At 43.8% G+C, this 25,055-nt stretch overlaps 1 protein-coding gene across 2 annotated transcripts in view; it reads right to left on the bottom strand.

The window, feature by feature from the left end:
• Nucleotides 1–1,298: 1,298 nt before the first annotated feature.
• LOC126297689 (histidine decarboxylase) overlaps nt 1,299–25,055 on the bottom strand; it is a 393,180-nt gene continuing 369,423 nt past the window's right edge. For both annotated transcript variants that reach the window (XM_049988805.1, XM_049988804.1), the window contains exon 16: nt 1,299–3,719. In XM_049988805.1, the coding sequence (XP_049844762.1) occupies nt 3,661–3,719 (59 nt within the window). In that variant the 3' untranslated portion in view covers nt 1,299–3,660. The remainder of the gene's footprint in view (nt 3,720–25,055) is intronic.

The raw sequence follows: 25,055 nt of genomic DNA on the forward strand, positions 1-25,055 counted from the left end.
CAGTAAAGGAAGGAAGAGATAGATACAGAGAGGGGGAGGAGGAGAAGCATTCAATATATGTGTCAAATGCATATTCTGGGAAAGACATGGGGAAAAGTCTGTTATATATTAAAAATTAAAACACCCCACCACTTTTTTCAAACTGTGTGTGATGGCTAATTTCAGGAACTACAGTAGGGATTTTGATACATTATTTATTTATATATTTGTTTCTATCTGACAGATACAATGTTTCACAAGAAAGGTTTGTGTATATTATTTATAAATTATTTGTGTAAATTGGCTGAGGTATGATGACATATGCTGATCAGGTCACGCCTCCTGAAAACTTTCCTGAAATGTGCTGCTTAAATTGCTTAGGTTACACTCGAATTTTGAGTTAATGTTTAGTAATGTAACAATATTCTCCAAATTTTAATCATAACTGTATGCAGTGGCCCATAAATAAAATTAATGATATGTCAGATGAGTGTTTTGGCCATATGTATTTAGTTTGCCCTTGCAAAGCTGGGATGGGTTGCCAGTATACGGGATATATGTGCATGTGTGCGAATGTATACCTGCCCTTTTTTCCCATTAAGGTAAGTCTTTCCGCTCCCGGGATTGGAATGATCCTTACCCTCTCCCTTAAAACCCACATCCTTTCGTCTTTCCCTCTCCTTCCCTCTTTCCTGAAGAAGCAACCATTGGTTGCGAAAGCTTGAATGTTTTGTGTATGTTTGTGTATTTATCGACCTGCCAGTGCTTCTGTTTGGTCAGTCACATCATCTTTGTGTGTATATATTGTTAGAGATTTCTCAGTTTAATCACACAAAATCAACTGAGAAACCTCTAACAATGACGAGGAAAATTAAAATATACCACTGATTTTAGCATAATTCTGCAAGGTATACCTACCTGTTTGGAACAATTACATAACTATTACAAGTCAACTTATGGTTTCATAAACAAGAGTTAAATGACTGCACAATATAATAAAGCCTGTGTGTCAAAATTCTGTTTACAGAGCTGATTTGTCTCTGCAGAATCAGTAATCTGTTCCAAAAATACTTCAAATATTCTTAAGTCTTGAATAAAACAGAAAGAAATGGATTTCAGCATTTCACAATAGCCACATAACCAACTTTACAGCTGCAAGATTGGTTGAAACCTGATGAGAGCTGACATTTGCAGCAAACAACAAATGAGTGAAAATGATTCACAGTAACTTAAAAACTTTGTTTTTGTCAAGATGAAGAGCTTTTGCTATTTTAATTGCATTTTTTGTAACATATTTAGTGACAGAAATAAAAATATGATTCAACATTTCAAATACATATTTTATTAATACAGGAGTGATTACAGATAAGAGTTTATAATCTGCTATGGATGTCACAGAAAACAATATGAAATTTGTTGAATTCCATAGATATTTTATGTTGCATGTAAATACAGTTATGAATATCCTATCTGTAGAATACATGTGTAATTTTATTTGTAGCAAGGAACTTTCGCTTCATTAACAGTTTTGGTAACTAATTATAGCATCTTATTATGAACAATATTGGAAACAATAGTAATATCTGTAGATGTGATTTAAGATGAATCTTTCTGTTGGTCATACACAAGTAAACTCAAGAAATATTTAGTCTTGAAAAATTTACATCTGTTATGACGTTTAAAAATTAGAATTTATATGAGTTTTGCAATGTATAGAATTTTACTGATATCTTGAAAATGTATTTAAAGTATACTCTCCCCCTTATATTTCAAGGAATTACTATGATGCATGACACATATAGGTAGCAGCTGCTACTAGGGTTAATATCTTAACAGTTTTTTATGTTTTAAAGGTAGCAGAGAAGGGAAACATGTTGGCCTAATCTTGGGCTTGTAACATGAAATATTTAATCTAAACTATTACCTTATTTGTACCAATGAATGTGCTTTCAAGAACAATTTCAGTTAAACACTAACAGCATATTACATATGGTACAACTCTATATGAACTAGATTTATTCCAAAATAACTAATTCAGTTCTCTACATATTTTCCTTTTTTTATTTCTTTTGAAAATAACACCACTTACTTAAATTGAATTTTCTCTTGGCATCAGGTTTTTGTGCATGGGAGCCCATATCTAGGATAACTCACATCAAAATCTATAGACCAAGTTACATAACAATGAATATCTTACTATAACTTCTGATTTTTGAATCTGAGACATTAAATACCATTACATCATTTGTCATATAACGTTAAGTGATTTCAGTTTTATTATTTAATGGTACATGAAAGTAATTTAATTCATTGGTAGTAGAAGCAAATAAATGTGATCAACAAGACTGGTCAGATGTAGTTTTCTCACAAACACATACATTTAAATAATGTTTCAAAATTTAAAATATACCTCATATTCAGTGCTAACTTTTCATAGTGCTCCTCATCCTGTACCTGTCACATAAGCAGATCCAGCAGTTCCAATATTGCCAGTTTTAGAATAACATATTTTATGTTGAGATGGCTGCTTCATTTAAGGGACAATTGTATAACCTAAAACATTGTCAATAATTAATATTAGCAATCTGAAGCACATATCAACAGATGATTGGCAACAGCTAGCTGTTAATGTCTGTCTGATATGTAAACTGCTGTTCTTATCCACAAAAAATTCTTATTCCCTCCAGATATTTGTGACTACAATGATAAAACATGTTCCTTTTTTTGCTGAAGACTCATGTATAGTAATTATTACTCAAAAAGATGTTTTCACAATGACAACTTAACATTTTATTTGAATATGATTACTTATTGCATTGATAATTATACTAAAATCATCCACTCTAGTAAAACATTGAGAGCATATAGGAGCAAGATCGGAATATGCCATAAAGTACTCATAATATAATGAATTCTGTATAAAATACTGTGAGATGGTTAGTATTTGGCTATATGTTAAGGAAAATGTTCTGGCAACTAAATTTTTATTCAAAGGATTCTTCGTATCTTATCAGAAACTGAGAATTCATAGTTTCCTTTGTGCGTGATAATTTTGTTTCCATATTGACAAGCTACTTTGATACACGTTATAAAAACAGTAGTCATTTTTTTGAAGAATTCCATCCCTATCTTCTCATAATAAAAAAATTAAAGTCTTCCAGAGGAAACAAAACTGCTAAATTTTTAATTGATTGCAACAGTGTCATTATTCTATTAATGTTTGATTCATATTTACATCTCATTTCCTAATTTGCATGATAAAACATTGTTAACCTGAATTCTAGCCCCAATATTAGTGCACTTATTTATGCATTACCCGACTATATAAGCACTTAAAAATATGATGTTAAATTAAATGTAAGATATTACAGACACATACTGGTTACAGACACTGGTAATCACAGAAAACTGGAAAAACTTGCTGATGAATATGTTACTAATTGGAAGTCACAAAAACCTGTTTACCAGTCCTTAATCAATAGGCATTCCCTCCTGACAATATAAGAGTTGAATACTTAGCTCTAACATAGTAGTTTCAATAAATATCTCACAAGAAAGAAAGCTTCATAAAGGCTGTATGTATGATACAAAAGTGATATATTTTTATTCATTATTGAAATAGACTTATGAAATTTTATGTATTTAATCTAGGCTGCGATGTTCCATCACAGAATATCATCATCACTCCTTGATTATATGCCCACACTTTGCACATAATTTGGGCATGTCATTCACTTCATCTGAAAAAAAAAGAAATATTAACAGAGTTGAAAATAGCCTTTGTATAGCGAAGTTGAGAAAATTTTAGAGAAATATCTGCCATTGGTGCATTTTTTTTGCTATTCTGTTAGGCACATGTAAGTGATATGAAGAAATCATATTAGCTTTTTTGGAAAAAAAATTGAATCCAATTAAAATCTGTTATATTGTAAAGATACAGTATAAATAGTGGAAAGAAACTACATAAAATGATACTGATGAATGTGAAAGGAGTGAGGGGTTGTCATAAATGATTTGAATGATGTAGAATAAATAAGTCGACACCATACACTAGACAAGAATGTCAAATCAATTCACAAAACATTGTTATTTTTAAAAAATATACTATTCTAAATCCTGCCTTCTGACCACCTGCTTTACATTATTGTACTACAAATAGCAAGAAAGAATAAATGTTCTAGTAAGTAAGTATAAAAATACATTTATCTGTAATGAAGTCACTGCATGTCACTTATGTTCCTCATTTTTGCCTTATAAATATTTTGTTGACATTAGCTACATTACTCTTGGAGATTATTCTGCACGACAACAAAGAGTTGAATAATACAAAATATAATATCATTATTGTTTGCAGATCAAAGGAAATGTGACTCTTCTAAGAACAGATTTAGTAGAACACTCTCCTTTGAATGATTTAGTTAAGTTTCGATTCAGTTTTACTCTTCTTCTTTATTAGCACAGAAAACAAAACAGACTCTTCAAGAACTAGAAAATTGGATAAATAATAGTGCTATGAAACCAAACTTAACAAAAACTCAAATTGTACACTTCAGGACCAAACAAACTGTTGAATACATAACACAGTTAAGTTATGAAGGCAGAGAGCTGCTAACTGCAGAATCTGTCAGATTTCTGGGAGTGACCATAAACAAAACCTTGTCAACAACTAATCATGTGGATTGCTTACTGACGTAGTTAAATAGTTTTGGTTATGGAGTGAGGATCGCGAAAAAAGTAACTGACTTAGCTGTTAGAAGGACTGGACTTTCTGCATGAACATCATGCCATAATTGAACTTCGACAACATGTAGTATGACTTATTGGGAATACATTTTGAATAGGGGACACTGTTATCAATATCGATCATCTGCAAGGATTGTCTAATGTACAAAACAGTCCAGATGAACCACGAGCAATGATATTAAGGCTTGACACATGTGACTCTGTGTTAGGAGCACTGGGAAGTCGCTATGGGTGAATGTGGAGCCTGAATTACCAGTTAATATGTTGTGTGTTACACAAGAGAGTAGTGAAATACTGGCTGTGGCATGTTGTTTGGTGTAATGTGATACTTTACGTGTACAAGACAGGGGTGGAAACAAAATGGTACCCATCAATGTGAATAATTTTGGCTCCGAAGAAGTTACGCTATTAAAAGGTATGTTACTGGCTACGTTGGAGATTACAAATGAGGAAGATTGCCACATGGGGATGTTGGCTGTGATGAGGCACAGGATGCTACCAGGACTGCATTTCGTAAGAAACTGTAGCATTTCATGGGAATGGATAGGATAAATGGAGGACCAGTTGCTAAAATTTCAAGATTTGTTTTTCCACAAATTTCATTGCCTAATATGTCAGTAACCCAATACAGGATTCTGACAGGAAAACAGGGCGCCAGTGTATTGGAGGATGTACAGAATATCATGATCCTGCAACTAATTTTGACAGAATTTATAAATCAGCAGTTGGCTGACGGGAATATAAATTGGAGTACTAGTCCCCAAGTGGCAGGAATTTTGATCGTAAAAAAAAAAAAAAAGTCTATGGACGGCTCAGAAAAAAGTATTGGTTTAGTTGCGATTACCGCCACCTACAGGGTGTTTCAAAAATGACCGGTATATTTCAAACGGCAATAAAAACTAAACGAGCAGCGATAGAAATACTCCTTTTGTTGCAATATGCTTGGGACAACAGTACATTTTCAGGCGGACAAACTTTCGAAATTACAGTAGTTACAATTTTCAACAACAGATGGCACTGCAAGTGATGTGAAAGATATAGAAGACAACGCAGTCCGTGGGTGCGACAATCTGTACGCCATCTTTCTGCTGTAAGCGTGTGCTGTTCACAACGTGCAAGTGTGCTGTGGACAACATGGTTTATTCCTTAGAACACAGGATTTTTCTGGTGTTGGAATTCCGCCGCCTAGAACACAGTGTTGTTGCAACAAGACGAAGTTTGCAACGGAGGTTTAATGTAACAAAAGGACCGAAAAGCAATACAATAAAGGATCTGTTTGAAAAATTTCCACTGACTGGGAACGTGACGGATGAATGTGCTGGAAAGGTAGGGCGACCGCGTACGGCAACCACAGAGGGCAACGCGCAGCTAGTGCAGCAGGTGATCCAACAGCGGCCTCGGGTTTCCGTTCACCGTGTTGCAGCTGCTGTCCAAATGACGCCAACGTCCACGTATCGTCTCATGCGCCAGAGTTTACACCTCTATCCATACAAAATTCAAAGGCGGCAACCCACTACCATTGCTGCATGAGAGACATTCGCTAATGATATAGTGCACAGGATCGATAACAGTGATATGCATGTGGGCAGCATTTGGTTTACTGACGAAGCTTATTTTTACCTGGACGGCTTCATCAATAAACAGAACTGGCACATATGGGGAACAGGAAAGCCCCATGTTGCAGTCCCATCGTCCCTGCATCCTCAAAAAGTACAGAGTTTCCCAGACCGCACCGCCATCTGTTGTTGACAATTGTAACTTCTGTAATTTCGAAAGTTTGTCTGCCTGAAAATGTACTGTTGTCCCAAGCATATTGCAACAAATGGTGTATTTCTATCGCTGCTCGCTTAGTTTCAAATATACTGGTTATTTTTGAAACACCCTGTAAATAGTAATACTATGAAGATCCCTGCCCAACTCCAGGTATCATGGAGCAATAGTATTGGGGCAAGGGAGATACGGCCCCAATTTCCATTGTTGCCAGATGTACACAAATTGTCGGTGATGACATCTTCAAGATGGCGTCGTGTAGATAAGGCAACAGTGCATGACGTCATCCAAGATGGCGGCTGTGACAGCATTCAAGATGGCGGCTTTTGGCGAGAAAATAGGTCAATTGATGTACATCCACTAACCTAATCCCCTCCCCTCTTTCAGAAAAATGGTGGGAGTTCAAATTCCAACAGGATAATGCATCACACCACGGTTATCTCTACTAACCTAAGAAAAATAGGAAGATAGGTCACTGGGTCTACCTCAACTAACCTAAGTCATCCAACTGCCACCTCTTCCTACGAACTGGTGCCAAGTTTGAATTTTGGCGACAAAGAAAGGTGACTTGGGGTTTCTCTACCAAACTAAGAAAATTGTGGGAAACAAAGCTCACCACCACTGACCTAAGTCACCCAACCGCCACCTCTTTCTAGGGATTGGTGGGAAAAGAACTCAGCCTGCACTGGGCTGCTGGAGAGAGAGGAAGGAGTGTACTTTCTTTATTTTTGAACAATTTGTTTAGGGATGGAGTATATTTATCACAGTGATACAGAACACACGCTCTGACATGCCACACAGCACACAGACCTGCAAATTACTGCGAAATAACTCATGTATAATACTCTGCACACACACTTGATAATTGTAAATTGTCAAAATAATGCATTGCACAGCCTACAGGCATGCAAACCACTCGTAAGTAATGAGATACATTTACGTCCAGAGAGCAAACAGCTCCTAAATTGTCAAAATAATAGTCCATCTAAAGGACTGCAAACATGCTCGCTAATTGTCAACTGTCGCAATTATTCACCAGTTTTATTTAAACAATTAGAGGCATCACCACCATCCAGTGTGTTCACACGATGTCTGCACTTTAACTGACCTAGTACACAGTACCACCACCAGATGGTACTGTCATCCCTCCCGTGATCTAATCCAAGATAATGGTCTGGAGGGGGAAAATGGCGCGAAAATGAATCAGCTTGCGCTGGGCTGCTGGGGAGAGTAAGGAAGGAGTGTACTCTATTTATTTTGGAACATTTTATTTGGGGATGGAGTATATTTATCACACTGACTCAAAACAGTCTCCCTGATGTGCTTGGAGTCACAATACACAGTCGGCAGACCTGTAAATTACTTCTAAATAATGCTCTCCAGACACGCTAACAACTCCTAATTTACCAAAATAATAGTGCAGTACACTTATGTGCAGACACGAAATCAACTTGTAAACTGTCCAAATAACGCATAGCACAGCTTACAGACCCGCTCGCAAAATAATGCAACAGACATGTAATCAATGCGAGCAAGCACCCTGCAAACCCCCTGTCCAATAGACTGCACAGGAGGCTACATTCAGCCCCAGCGAAGTGACGCACCTGTCAGCTGTCAAACCATGCACAGCTGCCCTCAAGCATGGGGCAGCGACATCCTTTTCATACTTGATACCTGAGAAATTCCTCTGGAAATACGTGTTCACCTATGCACCATTGCTGATGCAGAAACTCTAGGGGCTCGCTCGCCGTCACAGCCGCGCGCTGCCGCCAGACACAGGTGAAAGTTGTTTCGGTTTTTGAGTATACAGTCGGTGTTATTCTGACGTCAGAGAACTCCAAGGCATGCTCACATCTGTCTCAAACATGAGACGCTTCGAGGCAGCACGTGTCTTTACCGTTGATGACAGAGTAGCACAGGGCGCATTGTTCCTAGCGCAACATGAGAGATGTGTCCAACCGTGCTTAACTGCCCTGCGTGACTGACGCATCGCTGTTAATCACGTGTTACCCTACCTGCTTTCAACACACACAAAAGTTGCCTCCGCTATGTAGATGCCCTTATATCCCAGCACAAAGGATGTGAATGAATCGAGAATTACGGTTGGCTCTTATCGAATTTACCTGCCGAATTCCTATTGTGGCCAAATCGAAGCACCATCTGCCTTTTTTCCTTCTGCAGACGTGACTTTCAACGGTTATTTTACACAGATCGCCATATTCCACTGGAAATTAAATTTTACAAACTACTATACATATCGTCAAATACATGAAGACTCTTACTCATTTACACTGTTCTCCCACTGAGAACAGGAGCTTGAATAGCAGAACATGAAACCAACCTGCGACCCATCAATATATCACTGTGTACCCAACATAACGTCAAATACGGAAAGACTCCTACTCTATTACACTTCTCTCCCACCGTTGACAGGACCTTGAATATTAGTCCGCAAAACGATCTCCAATCCAGCAATATATCACCGTCCACCATGTCGATGCAGTAACCATACAATTCGTATTCTGCGCCAAACAAAATCATCCCTTTTACATCATTCATACATACACCGTTAAGATGGACAGTACCGTATACATTCTCCTCTCAGCACTAGATATTTTCCCACAGTCAACGATCACAAGTCATCCACTCCTAACACGCGACCAGAGCACCCACAGCAGACCGAAGTCGCTCTCAGAATTGTTCTACAAATTCGGGATCGTTTCCCCTCAGTGCAAACATGTTACTTTTTTTGCTCTGAACCTGCTTCCTTGCTTGCTCGATTTTCTACACACATATCCAGACTGAGGGATTACAAGAACACACGTATTTTTTCGCATAGTTCGCCATAATATTATAACATTTTCGCAGTATTTCTCGATATCAAGCACGAGGCAGCAATTCCCAAGATATAGACCGGAAATTAGTTCTCTACAAACTCAAACTCCGCAGCTCGTGGTCGTGCGGTAGCGTTCTCGCTTCCCACGCCCGGGCTCCCGGGTTCGATTCCCGGCGGGGTCGGGAATTTTCTCTGCCTTGTGATGACTGGGTGTTGTGTGATGTCCTTAGGTTAGTTGCCGGCCGCGATGGCCATGCGGTTCTGGCGCTGCAGTCCGGAACCGCGGGGCTGCTACGGTCGAAGGTTCGAATCCTGCCTCGGGCATGGGCGTGTGTGGTGTCCTTAGGTTAGTTAGGTTTAAGTAGTTCTAAATTCTAGGGGACTTATGACCTAAGATGTTGAGCCCCATAGTGCTCAGAGCCATTTGAACCATTTGAACCTTAGGTTAGTTAGGTTTAAGTAGTTCTAAGTTCTAGGGGACTGATGACCATAGATGTTAAGTCCCATAATGCTCAGAGCCATTTGAACAAACTCGAAACTTTAGCTAGGTGGGGCCTGCTGTAAACCACTGACTAACTAGAAACTTGTCACGTCCATGAAGACGTTCACTCGGCAACTCGACACAAATAGAGGAAACTGATATTTCCACTCTCAAATACCGATGTTGGTGATTTAGTAGATTCCAAATCACCCCCTTAATTTACAAGGTCAACTAAAGTGTTTCTCGTGTCTAGAGAACCAGCAAACGTGTCTTCCACATGCTAAATGCACACACCAAAATCGATCTTCTCTCAACTAAATAAAGGCACAAAATGTGCAGAAGCAGTCAACCGAACAAATTATATGGACGGGAATAACAATCCAGCACAAACGCACCTCCATATTCAATCTTCTCAAATTTCCAGGCAATCACAAAATCCATCCAACACATACTTAGTATAAGTTCGCTATTTGGTCGTCTAGAGGACAACACGGTTAATTCAATTACATCCCTACACTCCATGAGGCATGTCCAGTCTGAGAGCTTCTACCGATAATGAGACTCATGAATCGCCCCTGCACAGCTCACTGGCGCTTCACAAAAAAAAAAGGCTCTGAGCACTATGGGACTTAACATATGAGGTCACCAGTCCCCTAGAACTTAGAACTACTTAACCCTAACTACCTAAGGACATCACACACATCCATGCCCGAGGCAGGATTCGAACCTGCGACCGTAGCGGTCGCGCGGATCCAGACTGAAGGGCCTAGAACCGCTCGGCCACAACGGCCGGCTCTGGCACTGCTGGCCGAGCACGTACGTGTGCAGTGTTTATCCTACGAAATCAGTCACATATATATTTTATCCCTTTACTTACAACTCAATGTTATGATCGCAGTCTCAGTTGAACGACATTCGACAATGTGGCTCTGGAAATAGAAATATCAGTACCATTCTTATGACTTGACATACTCTTCCCATGATATCACAGTACTCCACGTCAAACCCATACTTTCCTTACGACTGGACGTAGTCACTTCCGTCACTCACGTCAGAGCACAAACACATACTTTATAAGTCTGATGCCCAAATGTCAACGTATCATGCACCACGCTGCTACTACCTAAGTATAATACTTCGTCAATAACCGATCACTGGCGATAAGAAATAATACTGAGAGAAAATCAACCATGGATGGATCTGCTACCGTGCGCCACAGAATTTGAATCCCCGCCAAATGTCATGGACGTCGAAGACCCATAGATGTCTCTGCACCATCGCGCCGTAATCTGTGGTGGCGCGCGCCTCCTGGCCCTCATTTAGAGTGAGGGCGCCACAGTGGAACGTGTGGTTGCAGCGGCCAATAGCGGCGTCCCCGATCGAGTACTTAAGCGCCTACCTGTCGCTCAGCCTGCCAGTATAACCTCACGTGCGTCTCAGGACATATCACCTCGCATTAGACAGCGTATTGACTTTCGTGTTGCTTTACAAGTGGACATGGATGTCTTGTTCGGTTCGTGACTCTGTTGTCTGTCCCGTCTCTAATGACCTCGTTGTCGACGGGACGTTAAACACTAACCACCACCACTGTTGCCTGTTCTTGTTGTGTCATAAGGTCCTTCTTTTGTCGTGTCCGTCCTCTCCCGTTGTGTTATTGTTCGCGGGCCGCTCCACGGGTCCCACCACGTTTCCGAGTCTACAAACCCGTGACCGTGCTGGTCGCTGTTACAACATTTTGGTGACGAGGTAAACCGTGGTCGTTATTGGCATGGAGGCAAAGTTGGTATGTCTGCTGGAGTAACAGCAGCAGCTCATGCAGCAGCAGCAGCTCCAGTTACACATCTTACAAAAGTCACTCCAGTTGCTAACGGACAAAGGCGATGCCCGGGACGCTTTACTGCAACAGCTTCAGAGTTCTTGGGTGTCCGATGCTTTCCCGCGTCCGCCGTCGTTTTCACCGTTTAATGACGCTAAAGAGGACTGGGAAACCTACTTACATCGGCTGAAACAACATTTTACGGCTTTTCAAGTCACGGACGACTCCTTGCAGCGGTCGTTGTTTTTGTCTTGGGCCTCTCCAGACACGTTCTTTCTTCTCCGCAAGTTGGCACCGTTGTCCGATCCTGTGGCCCCCTCTTTTCAGGAGATCTGCCTTTTGCTGACAAACTATTATTCCCAACGCTACCATGTGGTCGCCTCCCGGATGGAGATCCACCAGTACCATAAACAGCCTGGTTAATCAAATTGTTCCTGGGTCACGGACGTGCAGGGTCTCAGCCGTCGATGCAATTTTACGTGCACCAATCAGCAGTGTGAGGCTTCGTATGTGGACTCCCTGATCTGGAATGTGGTGGTCCAGCTGGCTCCCGATTCTGAGGTCCATACTGCGGCGTTGAAACTAGACAACCCCTCCTTGGAAGAGATTCTATGCATTTGCTCACTTCTTTGAAATTGCTCAAGCGGCTAACGAACGTCTTATGGCGCGACCGCAGGTGGCGATGATCGCGGCATGATGGCGAGTTCCACCCTTGCGACGTTGACGTGGCCCGGCCGACAGAGGCCAGCGCTGTCGGGACTCCTCATTGTCTGAAGTCTCTATGGCATCGGTGCCCTTGGTCGCCCTTCGTCGCCAGTCTCGCGGCCCACTTCCATCTTGCCCACGGTGTTTTACTGCACATTCGTGGGCTGATTGTCCCCACCGCTGGGAAAGGTGCACGCTGCGTAACAAGGAGGGCCGCATCCAATCGGTTTGTCGTAGTCGCTCGACTCGCTCCAGTCCTGGGCCTCAAGATACAGTCCATGCTCTGCAATCGGTCGTCCCACAGGACGACCCGTCAGCACGGAAGCTTTTCCTCATGCTCCACATTTTCACAGAGGATGTCAGTTTTCAGGTCGACCCTGGGGCCACCGTCTCCCTGAGTAATATGATGACATATACTCGGCTGGGCTCTCCTGCGATGTCGCCTCCCTCTCGCCGTTTGGTCGCTTATGAGTATGGTTCCATTCCCCTTCGTGGGAAGTTCGTCGTCCAGGCGATGTACAAGCGTGTTCCCCGGCTCCTTACCGTCTTTGTCGTCGACCATCTGTTGGCTTCGAATATATTTGGCCTGGATGCGTTTCAACTGTTTGGCTTTTCAATTTCCGACGAAGTTAAGGTCGTTTCCACGGCTGTTTCCTTTCAGGACTTGGACGATCAGTGCTCCGCTTTTGCGTCGTTGTTTTCACCGGATCTCGGATGTGCTTCCGGCTTTCAGATGCAAATCATCCCCTGGCCATTTGCACAACCTCGATTTTTCCGGGCCCGGCACCTTTCGGTGGCCTTAAGGCCCAAAGTCAAGCAGGGACATGATCAGCTCCAGGCCGCTGGCGTGCTGGAGCCTGTCACTTACAGTGTATGGGCGACACCACTGGTGGTCATACGGAAACCCAATGGATCCCTTCGTCTGTGTGGGGACTTCGGCGCTACAGTCAATGCTCAGTCCCTCATTGACACTTACCAGATTCCCCGACAGGAAGAGTATTTATCCTTTATCGACCTGGCTGAGGCATACCACTAATTGCCCTTGGATGCCGAATCTCAGAACATCATAGTTATCAACACGCCTTTCGGATTTTATAAGTACAAGCGCATTCCTTTTGGTGTCTCTTTGGCGCCAGCCATTTTCCAGCGATTCCTGGAGCAGCTTACACAGACTATCGCTGAATGTGTGAATTATCTGGATGACATCTTGGTAACCGGGCGTTCCCGCCAGGAACATTTACGAAACATCAGTGCCTCATTTCATGCTCTGCAGTCTGCTGGCTTACGCTGTTGGCTGGAAATGTGTTGTTTTTCTCAACTGGAAGTGGAATACTTAGGCCACTGGCTTAGCAAAGATGGCATTCGCCCTTCAGGTCGTAATGTCACGGCCATTGAGGCCCTTCCTCGTCCCAAAGACTTAACTGAACTCCAGGTGGTTTTGGGCAAGGTTACTTATTACTTAAAGTTCTTGCCCCAGGCTGCCTCCGTTGCTCAACCCCTCCGTCACTTGCGTCGCAAACTGGTACCTTTTGAGTGGACCCCTGCCTGTGACCAGGCTTTTATCGGTTTAAAGGAGATGCTGAAGTCCGCCCCTTGTCTTACTCCCTCTTCTCCAGACCGCCCCTTGGTTGTGGCGGCTGATGCCTTGGAGTACGTTATTGGGGCCGTCTTTGCGTACTGGGTTGCTGATGGCTCCAAACAACTCACCGATTATGCCTCTAAGACGTTGACCCTAGCACAACAGAACTACTCCCAGATTGAAAAGGAGGCTCTGGCGATTATGTTCGCTGTCCAAAAATTTCACACCTATCTCTTTGAGGCAAAGTTCACCCTCCTGACAGACCATAAACCCTTGGTTACACTTTTCGGACCCCACTCTCACCTTCCGGAGAAGACGGTTCAAAGTCTCCAGTGCTGGGCATTGTTTTTACATAATTACGCTTACACTATCTGGTATAAGCCTACCACACACCATGCTAACAAGGATGCTTTGTCACGTTTCCCAGCTGGCCCTGATCCTGCCTTTGACCAACAGGAGGTACTCTGCTTTCATACTGATTCTGCCCACCAGGATGCGCTGGACGGTCTGCCTCTTATGGCTGCTCACATTGCTGCGGCTACCCGCCGTGAACCTGTCTTGCGGCAGGTTCACAACTACGTGGTCCACGGGTTGCCGTCCTACGTCACTCGTCAGATGCAGTCCGATTTCAGCCCCTGACGCCACCTGTCCCACAGGCTCTCCGTGGTCCAGATGTCCTTCTGTTGGCCACGGAGTCAGATGCCCATCAGGTGGTCATCCCTCTGGCATTGCAGCTTCAGGTGCTCAGTTTGTTACACCGTGGGCACTGAGGTATGTCCCGTATGAAAGTTTAGGCTCACCGGCACATGTATTGGACCGGCATCGATGGCGATATTGAGCGCCTGGTCCGTGGGTGCACTGTCTGTACGCATCACCAGGCGAGTCGTCCTCAGTCATTTGCACCCTGGCCTGTGCCTCTTTGGCCCTGGGATCGCATCCATATCGATTTTGCGGGCCCGTTTTTGGGGTCGATGTGGGTACTCGTCGTTGATGCCGTCTCCCTGAGGGCCTGCCACCGGCTCTCTCCCCCTCCAGGTGGATCGGCGGCTCCCTCCCCCACCCTGGACTCTTGATTGGCTGTCATGGATACCTTGGGTGTCCCTTCCTCCCCGCCAATAGCGGTTGATGAGCCTGGCTCCTTCCCGCTGCCGCCCGCCTCGGCACCGTCCAGGGCGTTTCCGCCCCTATGTGCAAATTTCAGGGGGGAGGGATCTGGTAACGTGCGCCGCGGAATTTGAATCCTCGCCAGACGTCATGGACTTTGAAGACCCGGAGAGGTCTCTGTACCATCGCGCCATAAGCTGTGGCGGCACGCGCCTCCTGCCACGCATTTAAAGTGAGGGCGCCACAGTGGAACACGTGGTTGCAGCGGCCAATAGCAGCGTCCCTGATCGAGTACTTAAGCGCCTGCCTGTCTCTCAGCATGCCAGTCTAACCTCGCGTGCGTCTCAGGACATATCGCCTCGCATTAGACAGAGTATTGACTTTTGTGTTGCTTTACAAGTGGACATGGTTGTCTTGTTTGATTCGTGACTCTTGTCTGTTCTTGTTGTGTCATAAGGTTCTTCATTGGTCGTGTCCGTCCTCTCTCGTGTTGTTCGGGGGCCGCTCCGCGGGTCCCGCCGGGTTTCTATCTCTACAGCCCCGCGACCGTTCCGGTCGCCAGTACAACAGTGGACATGTCTCACAAGTTTTTCGTGCGAGTGCTACCACCGTGTCCTAGAAAGAGCGACGTAATCGGCCAGATGTTAAAATACTCGAGCCCAACAACTACTGTATGTTACTGTCACAAGCGGTCATGGTTCCTCAGTGCACACAAGTATATTGGCTTTATAAATAGAGGTGGTGTTTCTATCCACACAAATACCGAGACAGTCATCGCTGGAGTGTATATTATCAGACCAGCACTCTAGTTACATGTAGCCCACAATGCAACCTCATTATAAAATCGCTGAGATTTGAAAATGATTCGACTAAGGAATGTGGTATGTAACTGGTATTTGCGGCTCACTCACATGCCCCAGCTAGATATTTCTGTAGTGCTTGTAACATATTCTGACTCGATACAATACCAGAGGTTCTGCAATATATCCACTGATTTATAGGCGATGACTCATTGAGAAGGAACACAAACAGTAATAGTAGATGATGTGCTGATTGAGGTTGTAAGAAAATGTACACAAGCTTTTCAGATCTCTAGTGTTGCACTATCTGCTAGAAACGATGTCCATTATTTGGAATCAAGTCTTTCCATTCAACCACATACCTGCGTTGGATCACACCCCACAAGTGAATCATATTTCTGGCACTCTCATATCTCGAAACGAGACACCTTTTTCGAATATGTCTGCTACAGTAAAATTCCAACTTGATTTTAGTCAGCCCCTACGCATCTTGCAACAGCTCCCATTTCTACAGCTTAGCGCATGCGATCGTTCCAAATTAAGTCGGAACTGAGCAGAAGTCGGAGAAAGACATATTCTCCACCTTCTGCAACCCATATAGAAACAGAATGACCTGAGTTAGTGCAACAGGACCGTGTTTCGACCATTCAGTGGACATGCGCGCAATGTGGTACGTTTCCAAACTAGATACGGATACTACAGACTGTAGCAGATCCACGTCCATTCAAATCCATCAGCCCAACACGCTATCATCGTAGTTCTGCACCATCCAACAGAAAAAAATTCGGAACTATAAAAGCTCCACTAACTTCCGTAAAACATTTGCTCTGCGTGATACTAGCACAATACAGGTTTCCAGAGATGTATAGTGTTTACCGTTCACATCCGATCACGGTTCAGAAACTATACGATGCCTGCATCAGGCCTATATAAGATGGTCATTAGTAGCGGGGGATACCTCCTAAAAGGAAACAGATAAATTCATAGCAGCAGAGTCCGAGATGTGAAAATTACAAGTCATTCCGTCACTAACTCAGTAAACAGTACATCTGTGCAAACAGGGATTGCAGCACCTCACAAGCACTTATCGCAAACTTTTTTTGACGCTGAAGTCTCGATTTTATAGCCAAGATGCGACAGTGGGGATGGAGTACATGGCATAAACCAAAGTTCGTTTAGAGGAGTGTGTCAAGTTTCATCACACATGAGATGGAAGTCCTCTGATGACCTACAGGTTTACCGTTAATGATCACAAGTAGACAGTGTTTTAAACCACATACAGAACAAGTGGCTGTATACAAGCAGAACGCAGGCTATGTCACGTGGCTGTTGCATGCAGACAGAACAGTGGAAAAATTGAACTGCAGCAACTTCTTCTTCTCTAGAATGCATCAGTCAAAAATTAAATTGTACCTCATTACAGCTCCATCTCAATCGGTCACCCCATCCGCTCTCTGTTATCCTTTAACGCAGATGCAAGTAAGTTTAGAGGTGAATAGTTCTGTCTTCCTGAAAAGCATCAACTACAGTAGTCAACTTACATGTATCACTGGTACCTCAATGGACATACAGTATAATGCTGCCTCGACGGAAAAAAATTGACTGTTTCCCTGATTCCCTTCGTTTCGATGTCGACGTTTTCTCGGAACTCCAGCTCGCATAAAAATCATTCGTTTCTTGTTCTTCTTAACTGTCTGCTATTACATAATGACACTTTGAAATCTGTTACTATACAACAATAAGGAGTGCTAAGCTCCTCGACATGGGCGCATCTCGAGAAATCTCGTGCACTTGGATGAGTTAGGACTCGGAAATCTCCATTCATTCACGAGACGTGGAGTGTAGCGGTCTTCTTCTGATCGGTTGCAGATTAATTCGGTAATGGTGCTGCAGGCAGGTTGGTCAATGAGAGTCCTTTTCCCGCCATTTGCCCCCACCATTCTGGATCACGTCAGGGAACAAACAACAATGCTCCTGGTGGTGGTACTGTGTACTAGGTCTCGACATCATGCCGAACACACTCTTTGCCGCCATCTTGGATAACGGTTATTGTGTCATCAGCTGACATTAAGGCTGCCATCTTGGATTACGTCACGGAACAGCGAGAGTGGCCTCTGGTGGTGGTACTATGTACTAGGTCAGTTGAAGTGCGGACCTCGTGGTGAACACACTGGATCGTGGTGCTGCCTCTAATTGTTTAAATAAGACTGGTGCAGGATTTTAACAGTTGAAAATTAGTGAGCATGTTTGCAGAGTCTTTTAGATGGATTATTATTTTGAGAATTTACGATTTGTTCAGCTCTATGTACGTAAATTTATCTCATTACTTACGAGTCGTTTGATTGTCAGCAGGCTGTACAGTCTTAGTTTGACAGTTTACAATAAGGAAGCACGTGTGTAGAGCATTATACATGAGTTATTTCGGAGTAGTTTGTAGGTCTGTATGCTGTGTCGTATGTCAGAGTGTGTGTTCTGGATCACTGTGATATATGTACTCCGTCCCTAAATAAATTGTTCCAAAATAAATAAAATACGCTCCTTCCTCTCTCCAGCAGCCCAATGCAGGCTGAGTCCTTTCCCAGCAATCCCTAGGAAGAGATGGCGGTCGAGTGACTTAGGTTAGTGGTGGTAAGCTTTGTTTCCCACAATTTCCTTTGGTTGTTAAATAAAGTCCAAGTGACCTTTCTTTGCCGCCAAAATTCAAACTTGGCGCCAGTTCCTAGGAAGAGGTGGTGGTTGGATGACTTAAGTTAGTGGAGGTAGCCCACGTGACCTGTCTTCCCGCGATTTTTCTTAGGTTAGTAGAGATAACCGTATGTGACGCATTATCCTGTTGGAATTTGAGAAAATGGCTCTGAGCACTATACGACTCAACTTCTGAGGTCATCAGTCGCCTAGAACTTAGAACTAATTAAACCTAACTAACCTAAGGACACCACACACGTCCATGCCTGAGGCAGGATTCGAACCTGCGACCGTAACGATCACTTGGCTCCAGACTGTAGGGCCTAGAACCGCACGGCCACTCCGGCCAGCTTGGAATTTGAACTTTCAGCCATTTTTCTGGGGGGAGCGGAGAGGGGTTAGGTTAGTGGACGTGGCCCAATTGACCTATCTTCCCGCCAAAATTCAAACTTCCCGCCAAAAGCCGCCATCTTGGGACCTCACTGCCGCCATCTTGGATGACATCATGCGCTGTTACCATGTCTACACAACGCCATATTGGATGACGTCATTGCCGCCATGATGTATACATCTGGCAACAACGGAGATTGCCGGGCGGAGTGGCTGAGCGGTTCTAGGTGGTACAGTTTGAAACCACGCGACCGCTATGATCGCAGGTTCGAATCCTGACTTAGGCATGGATGTGTGTGATGTCTTTAGGTTAGTTAGGTTTAATTACTTCTAAGTTATAGAGGACTGATGACCTCAGATTTTAAGTCCCATAGTGCTCAGAGCCATTGGAACCATCTGAGGAAAGTGCAATGAAACCTTTCGACGGAATTACAAAATGGTTCAAATGGCTCTGAGCACTATCGGACTTAACATCTATGGTCATCAGTCCTCTAGAACTTAGAACTACTTAAACCTAACTAACCTAATGACATCACACAACGCCCAGTCATCACGAGGCAGAGAAAATCCCTGACCCCGCCGGGAATCGAACCCGGGAACCCGGGCGTGGGAAGCGAGAACGCTACCGCACGACCACGAGCTGCGGACGACGGAATTACAGCTAGCGGTGGAGCAGAGCAGCCAGAAGTTGCTATTCTACTACAATGGTGCAAAGGTGGGTATAACAAAAGACAGCTATTAATTGTATATATCAATGAAGGTACCAGTAGTTGGCAAGCACACACTGTTTAGGTGTTACACGGAACACACTTATGCAGAGAAGTTAGGATAAGTTGTAAAAATTGTGCAAGTAAGAGAGGAAGGAGTGCTGCTATTAGAGAAGAAGATGGGGATCAACATGTGCTAATGACCGAGGGTGAACTTCAGTAATGCCAAAGCTGGGTAGTTACACTTGAAATTGTGGCAAGTAGGAGTACATGCATCGTGCAACACCTTCAGGAGTAAAATAGAGGGATGTCCTTGTCAAAAAGATGTGAGCGAACCGAACTGTATTTTCGGAAAGCAGGTTTGCTTTGGATATACTCGGTGCACAACAACGTAGTGATAGTTGCTAGTTGCTATGAGTAGGGGAAGCTAATGGGGATTAGAGGTTTGGAATTACGAGGTAGTGGATTGTTGATCAACAGGACTATGTGTGGTATTTTGGACCATCCATTTGATTTGCCAGCTACTACATTGAGGTGACGGAAGTCATAGGATAGCAATATTCACATATAAAGATGGCATTAGTATTGTGTGCTCAAGGTATACAAGGGCAGTGGAAGAGCTCTCATTTGTACTCGGTTGATTCCTGTGAAAAGGTTTCAGCCGTGATTATGGCAACAGGACGGGAATTAACAGACTTTGTATGCGGAATGGTAGTTCGAGCCAGGCGCATGGCACATTCTAGTTTGGAAATCGTTGGGGAAAGTGAATATTTCGAGGTCCACAGTGTCAAGAGCGTGCCCAGAGTACCAAATTTTAGGCATGACCTCTCGCTATGGACAACGCAATGGCTGACGGCCTTCACGTAACTACCTATAGCAATGGCGTATGTGTAGAGTTGTCCATGCTAACAGACAAGCAACGCTGCGTGAAATAGCCGCAAAAAATCAATGTGGGACTTACGACGAATGTATCCGATTAGGGCAGTGGGGCGAAATATGGCGTTAATGGGCTGCGGCAGCAAACGACCGACTCAAGTACCTTTGCTAACAGCGCGACATCGCCTGCAGCATCTCTCCTGGGCTCGTGACCATAACGGTCTGGCCCTAGAAGACTGGGACCGTTGCCTGGTCAGATGAGTCCCTATTCCACTTATTCAGAGATGATGGTAGGGTTCGAGTGTTTCACAGATTCCACGAAGCCGTGGATCCAAGTTGTCAACAAGGCATTGTGCAAGTTGGTGGTGATTCCATAATAGTGTGAGCTGCGCTTTCGTGGAATACGCTGGGTCCCCTGGTCCAAATTAACTGATCATGGACTCGAAATGGTTATGTTCGGCTACTTGGAGATCATTTGCAGCCATTCATTTTCTGGATGACAATGTGCCATGCCATAGGGTCATATTTGTTCGTGATTGGTTTGAAGCAAATTCTGGACATTTTGAGTGAATGATACAGCCACCCAGATCCCACGACATGAACACCATTGAACCATGTGACATAATCGAGAGGTCAGTTCCTGCATAAAATCCTGCACTACCAACACCGTCCGGTTATGGACGGCTATAGAGGCTGCGTGGCTCAATATTCCCGCAGAATACTTCCAACAACACGTTGAGAGTCCATGCTACCCTACTGGCCATTAAAATTGTTACACCACGAAGATGACATGCTACAGACGCGAAATTTAACCGATAGGAAGAAGATGCTGTGATATGCAAATGTTTAGCTTTTCAAAGCATTCCCACAAGTTTTGCGCCGGCGGCGACACCTACAACGTGCTGACATAAGAAAAGTTTCCAACCGATTTCTCATACACAAACAGCAGTTGACCGGTGTTGCCTGGTCAAAAGTTGTTGTGATGCCTCCTGTAAGGAGGAGAAATGCGTACCATTACGTTTCCGACTTTGATAAATGTCGGATTGTAGCCTATCGTGATTGCGGTTTATCGTATCGCGACATTGCTGCTCGCGTTGGTCGAGATCCAATGACTGTTGGCAGAATATGGAATCGGTGGGTTCATGAGGGTAATACGGAACGCCCTGCTGCATCCCAACGGTCTCGCATCACTAGCAGTCGAGATGACAGGCATCTTATCCGTATGGCTGTAACGGATCGTGCAACCACGTCTCGATCCCTGAGTCAATACATGGGAACGTTTGCAAGACAACAACCATCTGCACGAACAGTTCGAAGACGTTTGCACCAGCATGGACTATCAGCTCGGAGACCATGGCTACGGTTAACCTTGTTGCTGCATCACAGACAGGAGCGCCTGCGACGGTGTATTCAACGACGAACCTGTGTGCACGAATGGCAAAACGTCATTTTTTCAGATGAATCCAGGTTCTGTTTACAGCATCATGATGGTCGCATCCGTGTTTGGTGACATCGTGGTGAACGCACATTGGAAGCGTGTATTCGTCATCGCCATACTGGCGTATCACCCGGCGTGTGGTATGGGGTGCCATTGGTTACACGTCTCGGTCACCTCTTGTTCGCGTTGACGGCACTTTGAAGAGTGGACGTTACATTTCAGATGTGTTACGACCCGTGGCTCTACCCTTCATTCGATCCCTGCGAAACCCTACATTTCAGTAGGATAATGCACGACCGCACGTTGCAGGTCCTGTACGGGCCTTTCTGGATACAGAAAATGTTTGACTGTTGCCCTGGGCAGCACATTCTACAGATCTCTCACCAATTGAAAACGTCTGGTCAATGGTGGCGGAGCAATTGGCTCGTCACTATACGCCAGTCACTACTCTTGATGAACTGTGGTATTGTGTTAAAGTCTCATGGGCAGCTGTACCTGTACACCCCATCCAAGCTCTGTTTGACTCAATGCCCAGGCGTATCAAGGCCGTTATTACTGCCAAAGGTGGTTGTTCTGGCCACTGATTTCTCAGGATCTATGCACACAGATTTCGTGAAAATGTAATCACATGTCAGTTCTAGTATAATATATTTGTCCAATGAATACTCGTTTATCATCTGCATTTCTTCTTGGTGTAGCAATTTTAATGGCCAGTAGTGTACTTTGAGGGTAATGGTAACACTTCTTCCTTGTCTGCGAGATAGAGAAAGAATTGTGCTCTAACTACCGACGCAGATGATGTTGTTAATGTTTGAATATTTGCAGACAAGTGTCTCATTGTGCCAATATACAGGGGTTGGACTAAATATGGAAAACCCACGACAAATGCATGCTTGAAGATAAATGCAGATGCTAGCCGAGCCTGCACGTTACACTGTTGTATTTGACCACGAACGGTGGCTGTGAAAATTCGTCAATACGTTGCAAGCTCCAGCCTTGGTCAGAAGAGTGTTCTGTATGCTCGTGAGTGCATTATGTCGGAACTAAGTGAATTCGAATATGGAGAAATTGTAGGTAATCGCATGGTGGGAGCTTTTGTAAGCAAGACAGACGAAGTGTTTGGTGTTTCAAGAGGCACTGTATCCAAGATTTATACGATGTGAAGCGAAAGCTGAAAACAGATCATCCGGTAAGTAACAATGCGGAGGAAAGTGTGTAAAGAGTGGTCGTGATAGATGGTCATTGCAAAGAACAGCAGTTGCAAAAGGCTCTGTAGAACTGAATGTCACACTGAAGAACCCATTCAGCACGAAAATAACTCGAAGCGAGCTCCATAAACGGGAACTGCAGAGCGAGCTGGAATGCCAAACCCATTCAGCGATGCAAATGCCCGTAACATGGAAACGTGGTGCTGAAGTCGCTAAACCGGGACTACGGTGCAATGGGAGAAAATCATTTAGTAGGATGAGTTTTGTTTCACATTGTTTCCAGCTTCTGACCAAGTTTACGTCTCAAGAATGAAACATAGCGGCGGCTGGGTGATGATTTGGGCAGCCATATCGTGGTATTCCATGGACTCCAACGTATTCTGCAAGGTTACCTTGGTGCCAAGGATTATGCGACCATTTTGGCTGATCAGGTCCGTCCTATAGTACAACGTTTGTTCCCCTGTGGTGATGTTATGTTCCTACATGACAGGGCCCCTGCTCGCACAGCTCGCATAATCCAGGACTGTTCTTCTGAGCATGAGGAGGGATTTCCGCGTCTCTTCTGGCCACCACAATCACCAGATCTCAATGTTACTCAGCCTTATAGTTTCATCTGAAGAGAAGTGTGCAAAATCGCTATTCACCTTCAACATCGTTACATAAACTTGCCACTATTTTGCTGGAAGAGTGTTATTAGATTTCCTAGAAAACCACGCAGGACATATATTTATCCATTCTGAGACGACTGGAAGCTGTTTCGAATGCCTACGCCGTATTAGGCATGGTAACGTGTTGTGATTGTGGTGTTTCCATAATTTTTCGTTCAGCCCCTGTATCTGTCCACAGAACTCCATTGATTTAATGGGTTGTAAAGTTATGAGAACATATATACAAGCCAACATTTATGAACTTGAGAACTCAAATGAGAGCTTAATTTCAATTTGACACTCTCTTGGCATTAGTAATAAAACACATTATAACTGAATATATGTGCAGTAATGAGTGTGACAGTAAGATAAAATCCAGGTAATACGTACAATGACCTAAACATTCATAGAAGAAAACAAGTAGTGATGAGAGGGGAGAGAGAGAGAGAGAGAGAGAGAGAGAGAGAGAGAGAGAGAGAGACGGGACGGTGGGAGGGGGGGGGAGAGGAGGAAGAAAGGCTTCACCTGATATTAGGGATATAAAGTATTTTTATATGTTATTAGGAATGTTTAAATGCACAGAATTTCAACCAATAATTTTCATACATCGTTAGCGTCTTTCAAAAACGTCACTTTCATGAAAAAATTCTGAAAAATCGTTTATCCTGGTAGTGAAATGATTGAAAGAACGTTCTGTCACTTGTACTGTGAACTACTACAGCTGCTAATTCAGTTTCAATCAAAATCAGATTCCAGCAATCTGTTGTTTTCTTGCGCTGTAGTACGTACGTAACAAACGATATTTCACATCAGGTACCAGTCATTACTTGTATTGTATGTTAACCGGGGGCCTAGAAACGACAGAGAGGCTCCGCCCCCGCTGCAGCCGACCTGATCCGCAACCCCACCACGACTACCGCAGTCCACTTCACCCCTCCACCGCCCCACACCGAACCCAGGGTTGTGCGGTTCGGCCCTCGGTGGAAGTAACCACGTCATTTACTCACTTGTTTGTAGGAGGGATACAGAGTTATTTTTTATTTGTATCTGTTAAATCATTGTAAGTCAACGTTTTATCATATATTTGACATTGTTTACTAAGTGCAAACACACGGTTGCCCTGCAAATAGCAGCTTCAATATACATTACTGGCCATTAAAATTGTTACCCCACGAAGATGACGTGCTACAGACGCGAAATTTAATCGACAGGAAGTAGATGCTGTGAATTGCAAATGATTAGTTTCTCACAGCATTCACACAAGGTTGGAACCGGTGGCGACAACACCTAC

Source organism: Schistocerca gregaria, chromosome X (assembly GCF_023897955.1).
Source record: "Schistocerca gregaria isolate iqSchGreg1 chromosome X, iqSchGreg1.2, whole genome shotgun sequence".
Classification (NCBI taxonomy): domain Eukaryota; kingdom Metazoa; phylum Arthropoda; class Insecta; order Orthoptera; family Acrididae; genus Schistocerca; species Schistocerca gregaria.